Below are 14,959 nucleotides of genomic sequence, written 5' to 3'. Positions count from 1 at the left end.
AGGCGAGCAGGAAGGATTTGCTTTTTTTTCGCACCCCCTCCTCTTTAGCACGGTATGTTGTGTCGGTTACGTATCCCAGCACCATGCCCAGCCCAGCTGACAGACGCCACGACCCGCGGGAGCGTATCGGTGAATTTAGCCATGGAGAGTACAATGTGTGCATCCAGGATACAACATATGTGCGCACGTAACATATGGCGTGGTGTACGAACGGGCAGCAGCTGAGAAAGCGGCCGTGGGAAAGAATGGGAACCACCTTCTCCCCAATAGTGCCTCGTGTGATATATAATATACCCCCTGCCGGGGAGCAAATTCCCAAGAGCCGTTAACGTTTTGAAAGGTAGTAAGCATGAGGGAAGAAGGCTGGCCGACGCATACGTAGCACATGAGTGGGCAATTACGCATGCCGATGGTAGCCTGCATGTGCAATATGCGATGCGGTGACTCTAGACGGGTAGTTGTGGGCGTATTACTCACAGTCTAATAGCAGCAGCCAACGGCTTTGTCTCATGTAACTTCCACGAGCCACCGCAGGAGTATTGTCTGGCTCGCGTGAGCAAGATAGCAACAAGCCCTCGCGGCACGAAACAGCCGGATATTAAGAGAAGGGTATGTACAACACCCCATATGTACACTACGGCTCGAGCTCGCTATCTCTTCTCCGTGACGTCGGTTCAATGCCACTGTTCTCATTGGATAGCTGTCAGGCTGTCAGTCTGCCAGACGAGTAAAGCGACAAGTCAGAAAATGATACATCACATCCCAATCTTCGAACGAGACACATATGTAAACCGAAACGTGAGTGACATGAACGAAAAGGCTCGGGATATTACCTATGGGCCGGCGCGCCGACGTGGCACCCTCTTGCGCAGATCATTCACATTCCACGCAGAATATTCTTTTTCTGCCTTCCTCACACGAGCACTCACTCACATATCACAGTCGGGATGGACGAAGGAGAGATGCTTGTTCGTCCCAGCGGCTTGGGCCTGACAATCTGCACGCAACCTGCTGGTTCCCTGCATTGTCCAGGGTCGCCCTTGGTGTGTGATACCGGTGTGGCTGTAGAAACCCGAGCTGCACCCGCGGAAGAGAAGGGAAGTGGAAGTGGAAGAGCGATACCCATTGCGCTACGCGTCTCGCCGCCTTGTTTGTCTCTCATAAAGTTATTGTACCGGCGAAGAAGGACGGGTCTCGGCACGGGGCGTCTCCTGGGGTCGAATGTGATAAGGTGAGCCCACGAGTTTCTGAGTGTTTGACCTAGGCAGCGGTAAGGATGGGAGTCATGCTGTTCCAAACTGCAATAGTGCCTGCCAGGGACGGCGCCTCGTGGGCAAGGTAAGTAATGACATGTCGTCAGATCTCGCATGGAGATAACACTCGAAGGGGAGGATATTTGGGGGTTCTAGAGCAGCATGAGGGTCTCGGCAGTCGAACCAAACTTCACCGGTTGAAATCGACTTGGGGGTGGCTGCCAGCCTGCAGGATTCTAGTTGAAATCAAGGCTTCTAGGCAGGTTTTGCGATAGGTCATATTCTGGCTTCATCATAGCGCACTACCCCTAAAAGATCAAAAGCAATATTCATCTTCTGGATGAAGAAGGGTTCCTCTGCACCGCTTCTATGCGCCGCTCTTTTAGATTTCCTTTGGCCTTGGCTCCGGCCAAAAAGCAATGCTCACCTTGACGGTCAAGTATCTGCGCACATGATACTTTCATAGCGTACAAACGTGCATGAGTATACGCCCCAAGCAGCTAAGGGAACTACGTAACTCCCCTCACCCCCACATATATAGCAAGGGTACTGTAATCCACACGATCAGCGTACCAAGAGCCCCCTGCAATGTCAACCAAAGAAGATCATATCTGACTGCATGGTCCGGGTAGCTCCCAAAAGTACCGGGTCGGCATAAGCCTTATTCCTTTCGGGATATATTCACGAGGCCGGCGGGGGCCAGGAACGGAGTGTAGTTTAGTCCGGGTAAGCTATTCTAGGTAACGAAGCGATTATGCTCCAAAATACTGGGCAGATATGGATGTTCCATCGAACGAGGTCATGGCCTCGGCCGGCTGCCGAGGAGGAAAGGTGGAAACATGGAAAGACATTGCCGGGCACTAAGAGGCTGAAAGTGAAGAGGCGTCGCTGTGTGTGCTATAATGTAGTGCAAATTATAGAACAATAGGACGATGGAGGTCCTGTCGGTGTAACTATGGAGTCTAACGCTGAGGCACGATTGGCCAGGTTGTGAAGCTACCACGCTGTAGGAGAACTATACTGCGTTGCGCTCTGATGAAAATTGTCCAATCAGGAAGCAAGCATGTTGAAAACAAGAGAGTGGATAGTCCGAAGGGATGCTCGCTATAGCCCATGTACTTATAGGCAGGTGGCAGCAAGTACCTATAAGGTTACATGGCCCGACGCAGCGTAGGCTAAGCGAAGAGATAATGCATTTGTTCGACAAAGGTATTTGGAAGATAGTAGCCTTCAAGCAGGCCAACCCCGTCTGAAACCCTTCACCGGCTGAATGTGGTGGTGTGATGGGCTCCGCTAAGTTGATCAAGCAGGACAGAAAAGAAAGGAAAGCGAAACCGACCACGCATGTCTGCGAGCACATGAGACATTTGGTAGTTGAACTTTGGAAAGACACAGACAGGACCGAACCCGCTGCGTAGTCGCGGTTTGTTCCCATTGCCGTTCTTCTGGCTGGCCAAGGGCTGAGAAGGATCCGTCGGTATGTAGGTAGAAGGAACAGATACTTGAGACATAGTTATGATATCCAGAGCGTGCGTCAATGTGTCAACGGTACGGATGCAGTGCAGCAAAAAGGAAAAGAGGCAGCTTGGCGGGGATGGAATACCTGGGTACGTACGGGAGAAATCACGAGGGACCGGCGGCAGACCGGGCAGACATGACAGCAAACGTCGAAGGCCGACGGCCAGCATGGAGAGAAAAAAGAAAAAGATTACACGTCGCATATCGTTCTTTGCTAATCAGGGCATGATTGGTTTGTTGCCGTCCTTCCTATCCGCCCGCCATTCTCGGCCACTCGGAATGATGCAGATTCGAGGGAAATCCAATGAACGGCTGTTACTCAAGACTAGAGTTTTCAAATATTCACGACGACCTGACACAAAGTACATGTCAATCGTGATTGCTTCCTTTCCAATGTGTTTGCTAGATTTGATTTGATTCGATTTGATTTGATTGCTTACTACAAATCAATCAACCAGCCCAGCCCAGCCCAGCCCAGTCCTTCATTCAGCCTGGGCACTTACCTGAAACCCGATCATGGTGAGATCTTGGGAACGGCATTCCCAATTCTGCCTCCCAAACGACCCGGGTCCCCGGTCGCGCGGTCTGTACGACGATCGATGAATGTTTGGGTTGCAGCGCAGCAGGGGGGCACACATCCATTCATCCCTCCATCCACGATATGTTTACCTACTCTGTCTGGAGTCCGTCTCTACCATTTCGATCGTGCACCAACTGCGCTGCGATGCACTGCACACAATTTCCAGTTCCGATCACTGACCCCCCATTAGTTTCGTTTTCCTGTACATAAGCGGAACTCGCTACACCGTGGACGGCTGCCGAGGGAGGCGGCGAGACAGGGCTAACGCCGAATGGCATGACGTTTCTGGCTGGACAATTGCGCTCCGTGTCTGTCTCATATACGGAGTAATCGGTGATAGATAGGCCTTGCCTCGAGCAGTCTTTTTATGTGACTGGTCGACCACTACCGGAGGGCTTGTTACGCCATCCATTGTGTTTCCGCCTTGCGCCTTCGGTCCTTGCCTGGCGTTGCCTTGCGTCGAGATTGAGGCTCGGAGCGGAACGACACGGAGCCTTGCTGGTAATCGCTCACGGCCCATTCTCGAAGATTGCTGGCTAGGTATTCCCTGCTTGCTTTTTCTTTTCTTTTTTTTTCCCCTTTTTTTTTTTGCTTCTTTCATTTTATCGATCCATCATCCCAAGTACGGTACAACCCCAAGTTTTGATGATCTATCACATCTTTCTCGACCACCCCCGGTCGCGAAACGAGCATCCAGCTGCCCATGATCAGACCAATAATGCCGATGATTCTATTTGTTTGCAGTCTCAGGATTCCTGGCCTGGTACTCCGTAGTTTCCTCCCAAGATACCACCGTTCCCTTGACACTAAACCCCACTTGAACCTTGAGATCTCTCGGCGCTGCCATATCCCATGCCCATCCGTCCCTATGTTGCTCTAAAAAAAATTGCTCCAAGCACACACGGTGGAGGGCCTGATGGTCGGTCCATGGTACTACCCGGCTTTCAAGCCTGGCTAATGAGTAGCGCCATGTAACTCCCAACTCAGCAGCGAGCCACTGTGCCATATCCGAATCTATCGTGCGATCGTCCTAATTGCGAAGTCCTCTCCTGTTGCAGCAACCCCACTGATGGCCTCTCCGTCTCTCGTACTCTCTGCGGTCCCCATCCCCATCCCCATCGCATGTACTACTCACTCCTCCGTCGTTCGGGTTGTCGCCCGGATGGATGGCTTGGCGCCCATGATGTAAGTATTGTTTCTTCCAGCTCTTTGCAGCACAATCATTGTCGAGTCTGGCCAGCCTTCCGTGACGTGGTCCCATGCTACTTTGACATATGCTCTCTCCCATATCGCACGTCGGATAGGTACAGTCCAATCAAGACCCCTCTGGTGCCATGAAGCGGCAGGAAGAAAAGCATACAAGCCGTTACCGGTGCGGAAACCTTCTGGCGATCTAGCTCATCTTTCTCCCCCCCCCCCCTCACTCATTTCTCTCCTGTTTTCTAGTCTTGTACCTGGGGAGCGACTCGGCCGGTGACTAGAGCATACACTTATAAATAAGGTCCGCTTCCTTCGTCCAAAGGCCCATCCATACCCATCGCTATCCTCCACGCCTCTATCCTTCGTCATAGTTCATCGGTGCCTCCCCTACCATCATCGCATAACTGATATCCTTGACCTTCCTCTTTCACACCACATCTACTTCTGTATACGTCGCCCACCTCGCCGCCGACTATCGACATGTGTTCTCAGGTCAGCCCAAGCTATCTCATCGACTCCAAGGGAGAGCCGGCCGAGCGTCCCGTCAGCGGCGACAGCGGAACAGTATGTCACCTCCCCCTGTCACCAACGCGTGCTTTCATGGATCGATGCTAAGTCAAAACCAGGCTCCCAGTGTCCAATGCCCGAAATGTGGCACTTGGGTTCCCGCGGAAGAGCCTGTCCCAACGACGGTACCCCGTGCTGGTGAGGCAAGAGTAGCTGAGAGGTAATGGAACCCAAACCCCACGCTATGACTACATAGGTATTGGACCTGCATGGAACTGACCTCATTCCAGTATGATCTATGAGACATCATCACTACCTTATATCTACATTCAGGCCAGTTTTCTCATTGTCTTCTTGGTGCCGGGCATACAGGGAAGGGGCGTTTGGGAACATCACGCATTTTGTTATTCGATAATGGCTATGGAGCTCATACTCAGTCGGTGGGGGAAAACAGGCGTTTCTGTGCAATTGGGCAAAACAGAGATAATGTAAGCACGAGAGTCCCTCGTCGCATGATGGTAGATTGAGGTGGTCACCAAGGTCCATCGCGGTGGTTATTTAGATCCCTTACTCCTCGGCAAGTAGCCTGGCAGTACTGGCAGCACCCACAGCGTGGTGCCTGGGAAATCCGACACGGAGGTATAATTTATAATGGTCTGCATCAGCATAGAGCTGCCACCCTGTGCATGGCTATCGTTGATGAATCAGCAAACAGAAACAGCGTCACGTGATGGTAGACGTTTGTTAGACAAGTAGCCTTGTACACTCGATCGCGACCTTGACAGCCATAGGTGCTACCGCTTCGTCTTCGATTATCGAGTCCTTCTCTTCGTCCTTACTATCGCTATCGCCTTTTTGAAATGCCATGATTTTGTTCAGGTTGAAATGACGGGGCTTCCGGGGCTTCCGGCTCGCTTTCATGGATCACGGGTTTACTCTCTTTTTACATAGAGAGAAGTAAGCCCGACCGGGCTCGTCAACCTAAAAGTCGGAGTTGCAGATGACTGCATATTGTGATACAGACAACAGACGGTGCTTCGCCAACTGCTAGTAGGATTCGCGTACTTACAAATCAAATATTCGCCAAGTGAACGGAGGTTGAGAGGAGGTGAGAACACACTTATTGCTACTATATTACGGCCTCGCTCTTCAGGGATCAAGGTGGTTCCATCATGGCACCATATCACCTTGCCCCAGGCAGGGAGAGTTTCGGGCTTCATCCGAGTATTTTTGAATGATAGATGATATCTCAGTTTGAGGCATGCTGGGAGAACCAGGTTCATGGAGCTAGCTCAACAAGTTCCGGCTTGCGGCAGATGGGCAGTCCTAGTCGTTCCACATCTTGTCAACTATCGAAAGAGGGCGTGGCAGCTGTATACGACATGGCAGGCCTTGGCCAAAGATGTCCGTGGCAGCCATCAAAATAAGCTGAAGGGCTCTCTAAATATATAGACAAATAAGAGTTGGCATAGGTAAGGTAGGTATACTTCCCCCGGATTGATTGTCCTGCAGATTCTGCACACCATGGGGGTCGCATACGACACGGCCTCTTCCCACGTGCCTTATTGTACTATGTCAGCTCGCTGCCCTCCCCCACGCGCTAGTCACTTATCACACATGCTGCTGCACATCGTGGCCTGGGGCTGTGGGCGAATGAGAAGCCGCCAATGGCTGGATTGGCGTTTGGGGTGACGCTACGTGGATCGTGACTCGTCGAGAGTGAGGCGATGAGCCTTGATTGGGCGCGCTGGTTCGGAAACTAAGACTCGGAGTATTAATCGCTCGGACTCAGCTCCGGGCAAAGTAAGCGGCTAACACTGACTGGGCAGGCAAGGCGGGCAAGGCGGGCAAGGCAGGTAACAACTCGAATGAATAGTTCCCGGCCATAGGCTATATGGGGAAATTGATATTCTAGCCAACGTAGCGCGCCGGAACGTCGTGAGACAATGTTCCGGCCAAAGGTCACGACAAATCGGCAGTCTCTCTGACCCAGGTCAAGTGCCGGCAGTAGATACACCCTGACTAAGCACCTGGCGGGCGGGTTTCTCCAACCAGCTGCAGCCATTGACTAAGAAACAGCAATCAGGCAATGTCCAGATCAGGCACTTCGTTTTGGAGATATCCCGCATTGGCTCTGGTGGCTGATCAATTGGCGGCCAGTCGATAGCGTCCGGCTAATGACGTGGGGAAAGGCTGGGAATCTGGGGTAATACCTACGCCTCGCAAATAATGTATTGCCGGGCCCCCGCCTCCACATGACCCGACGCGCGCATCTTCACTCTTCATCCTTCAATACCTATCCACCCTCATTGGAAGCCCGCGCAGAGCCTCGTGAGAGCTCTGTTCGCTTCGCCGGTCTACCATGAGCGAGCCGCAGAACGGCATTGATATACTTTGTGACGCTGCTGGCCCGGACCTCCTTCTCGGCACCTTCGTGACAGCCTCTGCCTCTCCGCAGCAAGAACTGCGCCCGCCGCCGTCGTCATCGGCACGAGGACCCAAGCGCATCAAGATTGCCGAAGACGCCTCTTCGGCCCCGGTGCATGTTTGCCACATCTGCAAGCGTGTATATGAAAGGTTCCGGGCACTTCTTCGCGTTCTTCTACCCCGCGTCGACTCCGTGGCAAGCTGACTGTGTGCGCGTCGTGACAGAGCTGACCACTTGACGAGACATCTTCGATCCCGTTAGTTTCGCAACTCCGCCATCAAGTGGCGCGCCGTGCCCAGTCAAATCTAACTATGTGCGCTAGACGAGAACGCGAGACCTTACCAGTGCTCAAGATGTCCCAAGAGGTTCAACCGAGCGTATGTGCCAAACCCTCCATCTTTAACCCCAAAGACGGCACGCGCAATCTTGGTTAGAGTGCGACAGAAGAGGGTTACTGACGATCTGTGCGTCTTGATAGCGACCTCCTGACACGGCACGAGACGACACACGACCGTGATGACCAAGCACAAGGAAGGCCGGTAATACGAAGGAGTGATCGGGCGGCCGAGGCCTGCCTGAATTGCGCCGCGAGCAAGGCGAAATGTGACGACCAGAAACCGTGTGGCCGATGCCGAAGCAAGAGTTTGGTCTGTCAGACGGCCACGAGGAAGACGTTGACCTATGGAACCCCAAGATGAAAGTACGTATGGCCCTTTACGGGTGACCAATCTTTGGGGCGATGCTACGCCCTTCCACGGCTTTGCTGTCCCTGGTGCACTAACCTGTCCGTGGGCATGCGATGTCATCCTATCTTTGATCAACATGTACTAACCTATTTACTGGGCAGCCAGGGGAGATAGCTCCATTGCAAATAGCCCCGAGTCCACCAACAATATATCGCAAGTAGATCAAGAGCCTATTGAGGCCAACAACAACAACAACGTGCCCATGCAGCACTATATGGGGTCTTCTAGGTCAAATGTGCAGCACGGGGTCCCGTATGCGCAGATGGAGGAGGTTCAAGCAGACACGCTTCATGTTGGAGCCACGACATACCTCCCACACTACGAGGATGCCGCCGGCCACCACATTATGAACCCGGCCGCCGACGACATGTTCTTCTATAACCCCACGCACAACAACTTCTTTCAAGATATGGACTTCACCTCATGGGACCTGAACTTCGATAGTTACACAATACCGCAAGTCGACATTCAAGGCCCGAGCCCCCCAGTCTTCGTCGGCGGCCTCGGCTTCAGTGGCTAGGCACGTGCGGCTACCGAGGGATCCATCGAGAGGCCATGCCGCCTTCAAACGATCTCCCTGGCTCTGGGAGCCAAAGTCTAGGGATAATGCTCTCCGGGAATCTGAGAGTATCACGGTTAATGAAGAAAGTATTGCTGGGTCGCCTGCCCTATGAGAAGATCTTGGCGTCAAAATCCAAAGGCTTGAAAATGGGACTGACGGATCGAGACCGCCTATTTGCTATCGTGCTGGCACAGCGTAAGAAACCCCTTTTTGAGACACTCGGCTCGTTAGAGTCTAGTCATTTCTTGACTCTGAGATGTCCCTCCTTTCCCCGAATGGGAAGAGGAGCTATTAACCGAAAGTGACATTTAGATAAGAGCCCAGGCAAGGTTCCCTCGTTCCCCTTCCCTAGATCTACTCAACTATCTGCTCCAAACCCATTTCGTTCATGATGAGTATGAGACGGATAACTGGATCCATGCTGCCTCATTAAACCCTTCCACAGCCATGCCCGAGTTATTGGCAATGCTGGTTGCTAGTGGAGCGGGCTTCATTGCCGTCCCTTCAATATGGCAATTCGGACTCGCGCTTCAAGAAGTTGTGAGGACGTCCCTATCTATACTCGTACGTTCTGAAAGATAGCAATCCCTACTCTGAACATGAGCTCACGTTGACCAGTTCGAATCGAGAAATGCATACACGCGGGACCTGCAATGCCTGCAAGCATTCATGCAGATCCTTGATATTGGCTTATGGAGTGGCTTCAAACGCAAGATGGAGATTGCCGAGAGTTTTCTCCAACCGGTGATGACAGTCTGTACCCTTGATAATCCTTTAAACAATTGTTCTTGTTGTGCTTACATTGACTAGATGCTACGCCGCGCTGGAACTTTCTCAGCCCCTGCAGACACGCCTGCTCTGGTTCCAGCTCCATCGGACCCCCCAGAGCTTCTGGAATCCAAGTGGTGTAAATTCATCAAAAGAGAGTCATACAGAGGTGAGTGGCGCGCATCTTGACTAAAGCATGGCTTATAACGGTCATATTAATACTGTCTTAGACTCGTTCTTCACTTGTTCTTTCATGATGTCCAAGCATCAATCGCGCTGCAGAAGAATCCGCTGATGACGTACACCGAACTATGCTTCAGCCTGCCTGCGTCTCGTGGTCTTTGGAGAGCATCAAGTGCTGAGGCATGGCGGGATATATACCTTCGGAAGAAGCCACTCGCGGCCGATACTACTGTGCCTCGCATCTCTGATATTATGAATTGTATGACAATCCTCGAGGAATTCGAAGACTTCATCGATGTGGAACTTTGTTACGCGGCCGCGCTGTACGGCTTCTGGGGCCAGATAGCCTCGTACAGGGAAGCAGTCAGGTTCTACGGCCACGGCGCCATCGCCGCGCCGCGGCTGCACTCAATGATGCATTCGTCGCGTAATGCCACACACCGCCTTTGGCTCACCTCGATGTACCAGGAGCTTTACCGCGACATCAACGAGTTCTCCACGCTTGTCGGTAGCCTCCCCGCCGCCGCGAGCAGCAGCAGCACCAGTAAGAGGGCCTCAAGCAGGGACACGACCACGACCACACAGCTCTCCATCCTCATCGAGCTCTTCATGATGATATTGCACGTGCACCCGGATGACCTGCAGCGGTTCGCGGGGAAATACGGCGAGGACGAGGCCTGCCACGCCGCCATGACACTCGAGGATCCCTGGGCCGGCAGCCGCGACGCCCGCCACGCCGTCTGGCACGCGGGCCAGGTGTTCAAGCATGCTCGGGCCCTGCCGCCGGCCTCGCTGCGCGGGTTCCATGCCATCGCGGTCTACTTCGCCTCCTTGACCCTCTGGGTCTACAGTCTGCTATCGTGCTCGTGTTCTACGCAAGGCCAACAGCAGCAACAGGACGGGGCTGGAGCTAGCTATTCTACCGCTGGAGCTGCTACTACTGCTTCTTCCGGATCTTCCTCCACGGCCGCGGCGGCGGTTATCATGCCGCCCCCGCCACCTACGAGATACGTCTTGCTGGATTGCGACGAGAGCCGCGAGACGCGCGCGTTTCTGCAGTTCGACAAGGGCATACCGGGATTATCCACGGGCTTAGGTTCGGCGGCTGAAGGAGGTGGTGGTGCCGAGTCGCTGTCCAACCCCGGCATGGTGCTCGATATCGCGCGGAACGTGTTTCGCGAAAATTACCCGTGCGCTCGGAGCCCCTGCCGCCGCTGGTCGAGAGTCTGGGGAATCTGCTCCGCAATCTCGGGACGGGGCTCGCGGGACGACCCTCGAGGGTTCAGAGCCGAGCTGTGAGCGAGACTCCATCCTGATGAGGTGGCAGGGCAGGACAAGACCAGAGCCTTTACTTTCCAAGTAAAGGGAGCTGCCCGCCAGCCATATTATTTTATTGTTTAGGTAAGATGCATGTGTAAAAGGTAGATGGATACGGTTTCATGGCTAGCGACATATTTTCTCAAGTAGGCATGGTTAGGAATAGATAGGAATGTTGATTTTTCGCCGGTGCGAACTCACGCAACCAAGAACACTTAATAATTGGCCCACGCGATTCTTGTTTGCCTATAAGCACTATGGGGGTCAAGTCAAATATATACCAGACCGCGCACTCCTTGCAGCTTCTCCCCACCCTGTTGTTTTTGTCGTTGATGATGGCGTTGAAGACTGCTGCGCACGCATATGCCACTATACACTTTCCACCTCACCAGATTCCATACTACTGCCAAAACACGACGCATGGCCGGGGCCAAGGTCTCGGGAAGGTGACGTAGGTAGGAGGAGCCCGGTTTCGACCGACCGGCGGCTGTATCATTAGGCAACTCTTCTTCGTACAGGAGAGGCAAACCAGAGGGGTCCTCTCCTCCCTTGTCCAGTAAAATGACCGTCTCTTCGCTCACAAAAGCGTCGTTTTCTTGATAGCCGCCAAGGAGAGCCATTTCCTTAGTGGCCTTCGTGCTGGTGGTCTCGACTGGTGAACAGGCCTTTTTTGTTCCACGTGGTAATCTGGTAGAAGAGGGATTATTATTATCATTATTGTTATTAGCGCGGACCGGATTCTTCATGTACGATAGTTGCCTTGGCGAGAACGTCATGTCGTCGAACTGGCTGCCGATGCCGAAGAGGAGGTCTTCGAGCTGGATCGTGGACTTGGGCGACTCCCAGCGCAGGTCGACGGGGCTACGGTCTCTTTCTCCTAGCTGAAACTGAGGCGGAGGCTGTTCTAGCTGTTGTGCGGCGACGGCCGCTGGCGATCCAGAGGACCGCATAGTAATAGTGGTAGTAGTACTAGTACTGACAGAATCGTGGCCTGCCGTTCTGTTGACGGAGCCCCTTTGCCCATCGTCTCCTTCTTCTACTTCTTCAGGTATCGCGACTAGACCGCCTCGACGGCACCCGGTATACCTGTACAAATTGGGTCTAGGCCTGTTTCGTTTGAACGGCACCCTCTGTTTCCTTCTATGTTTCGGGCACGGTAATCGAGTTCGGTTGCTACCAATTTTTGGAGTAGCCGAAATATGTGGTTTCGCTGGGAAGTCAGCAGCCACGACTTGTTGTAATAGCATTTTCAAGAGATATGGAGCGACGGATAAAAAAAGGAAGGGAGAAAAAGGAAGGGAGGAAACAACAAATCTCATATAGATGTAGTTAGAAGATCATATATATATGGTATCCAGGAAGGACTATTTCAGTGGCCCCCTCTCTCTCTCGCTCTCTCCCCGTCCACGTTGCGTACATGTCATTTATACACCAAGGAGAGCGAGCAGCTCATACGCTGCAGTGGCGATTGCCCATCATTCCTTTGATGCGCCCTCGTATGAGTACGTTTGCCCTATTCAGGAGAGGAACCCTCGCGCACCTCTGGTAAAGAAAGCCTGGCTGGTAAGTCGACTCTTCCCGGCCTGCGAGAAACTACGATGAAAGAAACCCCGAGTACTTGCTGCAGAGAGTATTACCGTTGGGTGTAGCAACTCGGTGGACAACAAGGCCTCGCTGCCCATCCCCCGTTACGGCATGTCAGCACATAACGCAAGGTCCCTTTGGGCGCCTGTCTAAACAAAGGGTGTTCGCATCAGTTGGCGTTTGGTCCAACGACAGTTCTTTGTCCGCCGAGATCAGAGATGGAGCGCAGCACTCGTCAAAGTCTGCAAGGATCAACACAGAGAAGAAAGTTTGGTTCTTCATATTAGGCGGAAGCTTGGATAGCGAATGGAACAAAAAGATGAATTGTTTCTGCAAAACTCGAAAAGGGATTGATCTGATTTGTATATCTAGAGTATGTTACTAATCATATTCCCATTGCCGCCGGCTGATGATGATGGGTCGCGCTTGATCCCATGGCCCGTTCATGGCGTTCTTGTACTTCTGCAGCCCTATGAGCCACCAACTCGATGCGCCCATGGCGACAATGACGATGAACGCGCCGACCAGCACGCCCAGGAGCCCGCTCTTCCAAGGCCATACTCCATCCCTCCCTCGCCCAGTATTAGACCCATGCCTCCACCTGCGCCAACCGTGAGCAGCACAGTAAGTGCGACGTGATAGCGCCAGCTACGGTGCCGCGCGTACCGCCTGAAGACGGGGAACAAGCCGAACACTTCTATGCTGAACAGCGTCAAGCTGAAGACCTGTCCGGTTGACGGGAGCCGGGATGCCAGCACGGTCGATGCCATCAATGCGGCATTCGTAGATAGCGACGCCGGGAACTTGACACCCACGCCGCCCGAGTAGTCGAAGAAGAAGATGTTGATGGCAAGCAGCAAGAACGACATGGCCCAGATACTGTCAGGCGAGGTCGAGCGGGTAAGCGATTTTAGAATGGGAGACAGGCCCAGGATGGTGAAGTAGATCAATGACGCAGACTTGATGGTGCTGAGGCGGAGGGTCGCCCGCCCGCTGCGAAGAGGCGACGATGGTCGATGTCTCAGGCCGTCCTGGGGATCAAGGAGACGACTGTTATGTGATCCGTTGGAATGCAAGGATGTGACAGATCCGCCATGCTGGCTGCGCATGGCCGTGAGGTTGCCCTGCGAAGTTGTCCGTTCCGTGGACCCCAGGTTCGTGACGGAGCTCGCGGCCGACGGCGTTGTGGGCGCCGTGGTCGAGTTGGCGCTGGCGCTGCCGCCGTCCTGCCGAGGCTGCCACGCGCCGCGGCTGCGGTGGCTGTTCTGCCGCTGCAGGACCTCGTCCTCACCCTTCTGGCCTACCCACCAGTCCCACACGGCCCAGCCGACGAAGGTCGCGAAGCTGCCCCAGCCGACGACGGCGACGGGCGACACGCGCTCCGTGAAGATGCCGACGAAGCAGACGACGAAGATGGTGACGGAGCAGACCTGCTGGACGATGACGGTGGTGTCGGCCACGAGCGGCCAGAACTCGTACGGCTGCAGGCGCGGGTTGCGCTGCAAGCTGTCCAAGAAGGTGGTCTGGTCCGTGTAGTTGTCCGGGTACGCCTGCCGCACCCAGAGGATCTTCTTCCAGTTGCGCTTCCGCCGCCGGCTCCGGCTCCGGCTGCCGAATTTGGACTCGCGGCGCCGGGATGACCGCACGTCGCCGCCGCCGGAGGATGAGGCAACGGTATCGCGCAAGAGGCTCATGTTATTGTTGCTGCTGTGGTCAAAGCCGCCCGAGCGACGCGGGGGTGAGGCCGCATTGAACGCGTCCTCAGGGGCCAGATGCGAGCGCGACGAGCGAGGTGACGTAGTGAGGCGGTCCAAGGGCTGCAAAACAGTGGCAGGCGTCAGGGTCGAGTACGGTCCTACTACGGATTGACGGATGCCAGTGCCGGCCATGGTTCGAACGACAGATACAAGGGCACACGACAGCAGGCGAACCAAAGAACGACTGACTCCCGTGGGTTCCGAGGCCGACAAGAGCTGGGGAAAGTTCGACTAGGGAAAGCTCGGCACCGGGCGGGCCACTGTGGTGTCAGCCTTGTTGCGCTGATCTTTGAAAATGGCCTGAGTTATTATGGATGGGGTAAATCACAAAAACCCAGAACTGTTCTTTGATGGGCGATCTCTAAAGGCCTTTGGCGTATGTCGGTGCCTCTAGAGCCCTTTTCCCGACCGTGCTAATGCCCCTAAGTGCCGGGCCCACTTACAACTAATTACGCGACACCCGCCCACTAAAGTGCACTTCATCGAAGTATCCTCGCCTGCTCACTTTCAACATTCCTGAGTTTGTCTTGGCATTGATGAAGCAGTTTGGAAAGGC

At 53.8% G+C, this 14,959-nt stretch overlaps 5 protein-coding genes across 5 annotated transcripts; 3 read left to right on the top strand and 2 right to left on the bottom strand.

Moving 5' to 3' along the window:
* Window positions 1-5,031: 5,031 nt before the first annotated feature.
* Window positions 5,032-5,282, top strand: PG994_007364 (uncharacterized protein; the record flags this gene model as incomplete). Its single annotated transcript, XM_066858773.1, has 2 exons — window positions 5,032-5,115; window positions 5,178-5,282. 2 exons carry the CDS (start codon window positions 5,032-5,034, stop codon window positions 5,280-5,282), a joined length of 189 nt encoding a protein of 62 aa, XP_066715715.1.
* Window positions 5,283-7,420: 2,138 nt separating this feature from the next.
* PG994_007363 (uncharacterized protein) lies at window positions 7,421-8,752 on the top strand (the record flags this gene model as incomplete). Its single annotated transcript, XM_066858772.1, has 5 exons — window positions 7,421-7,635; window positions 7,711-7,742; window positions 7,809-7,863; window positions 7,965-8,089; window positions 8,334-8,752. 5 exons carry the CDS (start codon window positions 7,421-7,423, stop codon window positions 8,750-8,752), a joined length of 846 nt encoding a protein of 281 aa, XP_066715714.1.
* Window positions 8,753-9,241: 489 nt separating this feature from the next.
* On the top strand, window positions 9,242-11,038 carry PG994_007362 (uncharacterized protein; the record flags this gene model as incomplete). The annotated part of the gene is made up of 5 exons (XM_066858771.1): window positions 9,242-9,358; window positions 9,413-9,547; window positions 9,605-9,731; window positions 9,793-9,820; window positions 9,883-11,038. Coding segments are annotated over 5 exons (1,563 nt in total), but the record flags the coding sequence as incomplete, so codon positions are not given.
* A 293-nt stretch (window positions 11,039-11,331) lies between these two features.
* PG994_007361 (uncharacterized protein) lies at window positions 11,332-12,012 on the bottom strand (the record flags this gene model as incomplete). The annotated part of the gene is made up of 1 exon (XM_066858770.1): window positions 11,332-12,012. One exon carries the CDS (start codon window positions 12,010-12,012, stop codon window positions 11,332-11,334), a length of 681 nt encoding a protein of 226 aa, XP_066715712.1.
* A 1,015-nt stretch (window positions 12,013-13,027) lies between these two features.
* PG994_007360 (Phosphatidylinositol N-acetylglucosaminyltransferase GPI2 subunit) lies at window positions 13,028-14,535 on the bottom strand (the record flags this gene model as incomplete). Its single annotated transcript, XM_066858769.1, is given in 2 exon segments — window positions 13,028-13,190; window positions 13,208-14,535. 2 exon segments carry the CDS (start codon window positions 14,533-14,535, stop codon window positions 13,028-13,030), a joined length of 1,491 nt encoding a protein of 496 aa, XP_066715711.1.
* Between the last annotated feature and the right edge of the window lie 424 nt (window positions 14,536-14,959).

This window comes from Apiospora phragmitis, assembly GCF_038363925.1.
Source record: "Apiospora phragmitis strain CBS 135458 chromosome Unknown utg000007l:1.0-2108841.0:1.0-2111359.0, whole genome shotgun sequence".
Lineage (NCBI taxonomy): Eukaryota > Fungi > Ascomycota > Sordariomycetes > Amphisphaeriales > Apiosporaceae > Apiospora > Apiospora phragmitis.
The sequence above is the reverse complement of the archived record's forward strand: the minus strand, read 5'-3'. Positions and strand labels throughout refer to the sequence as shown.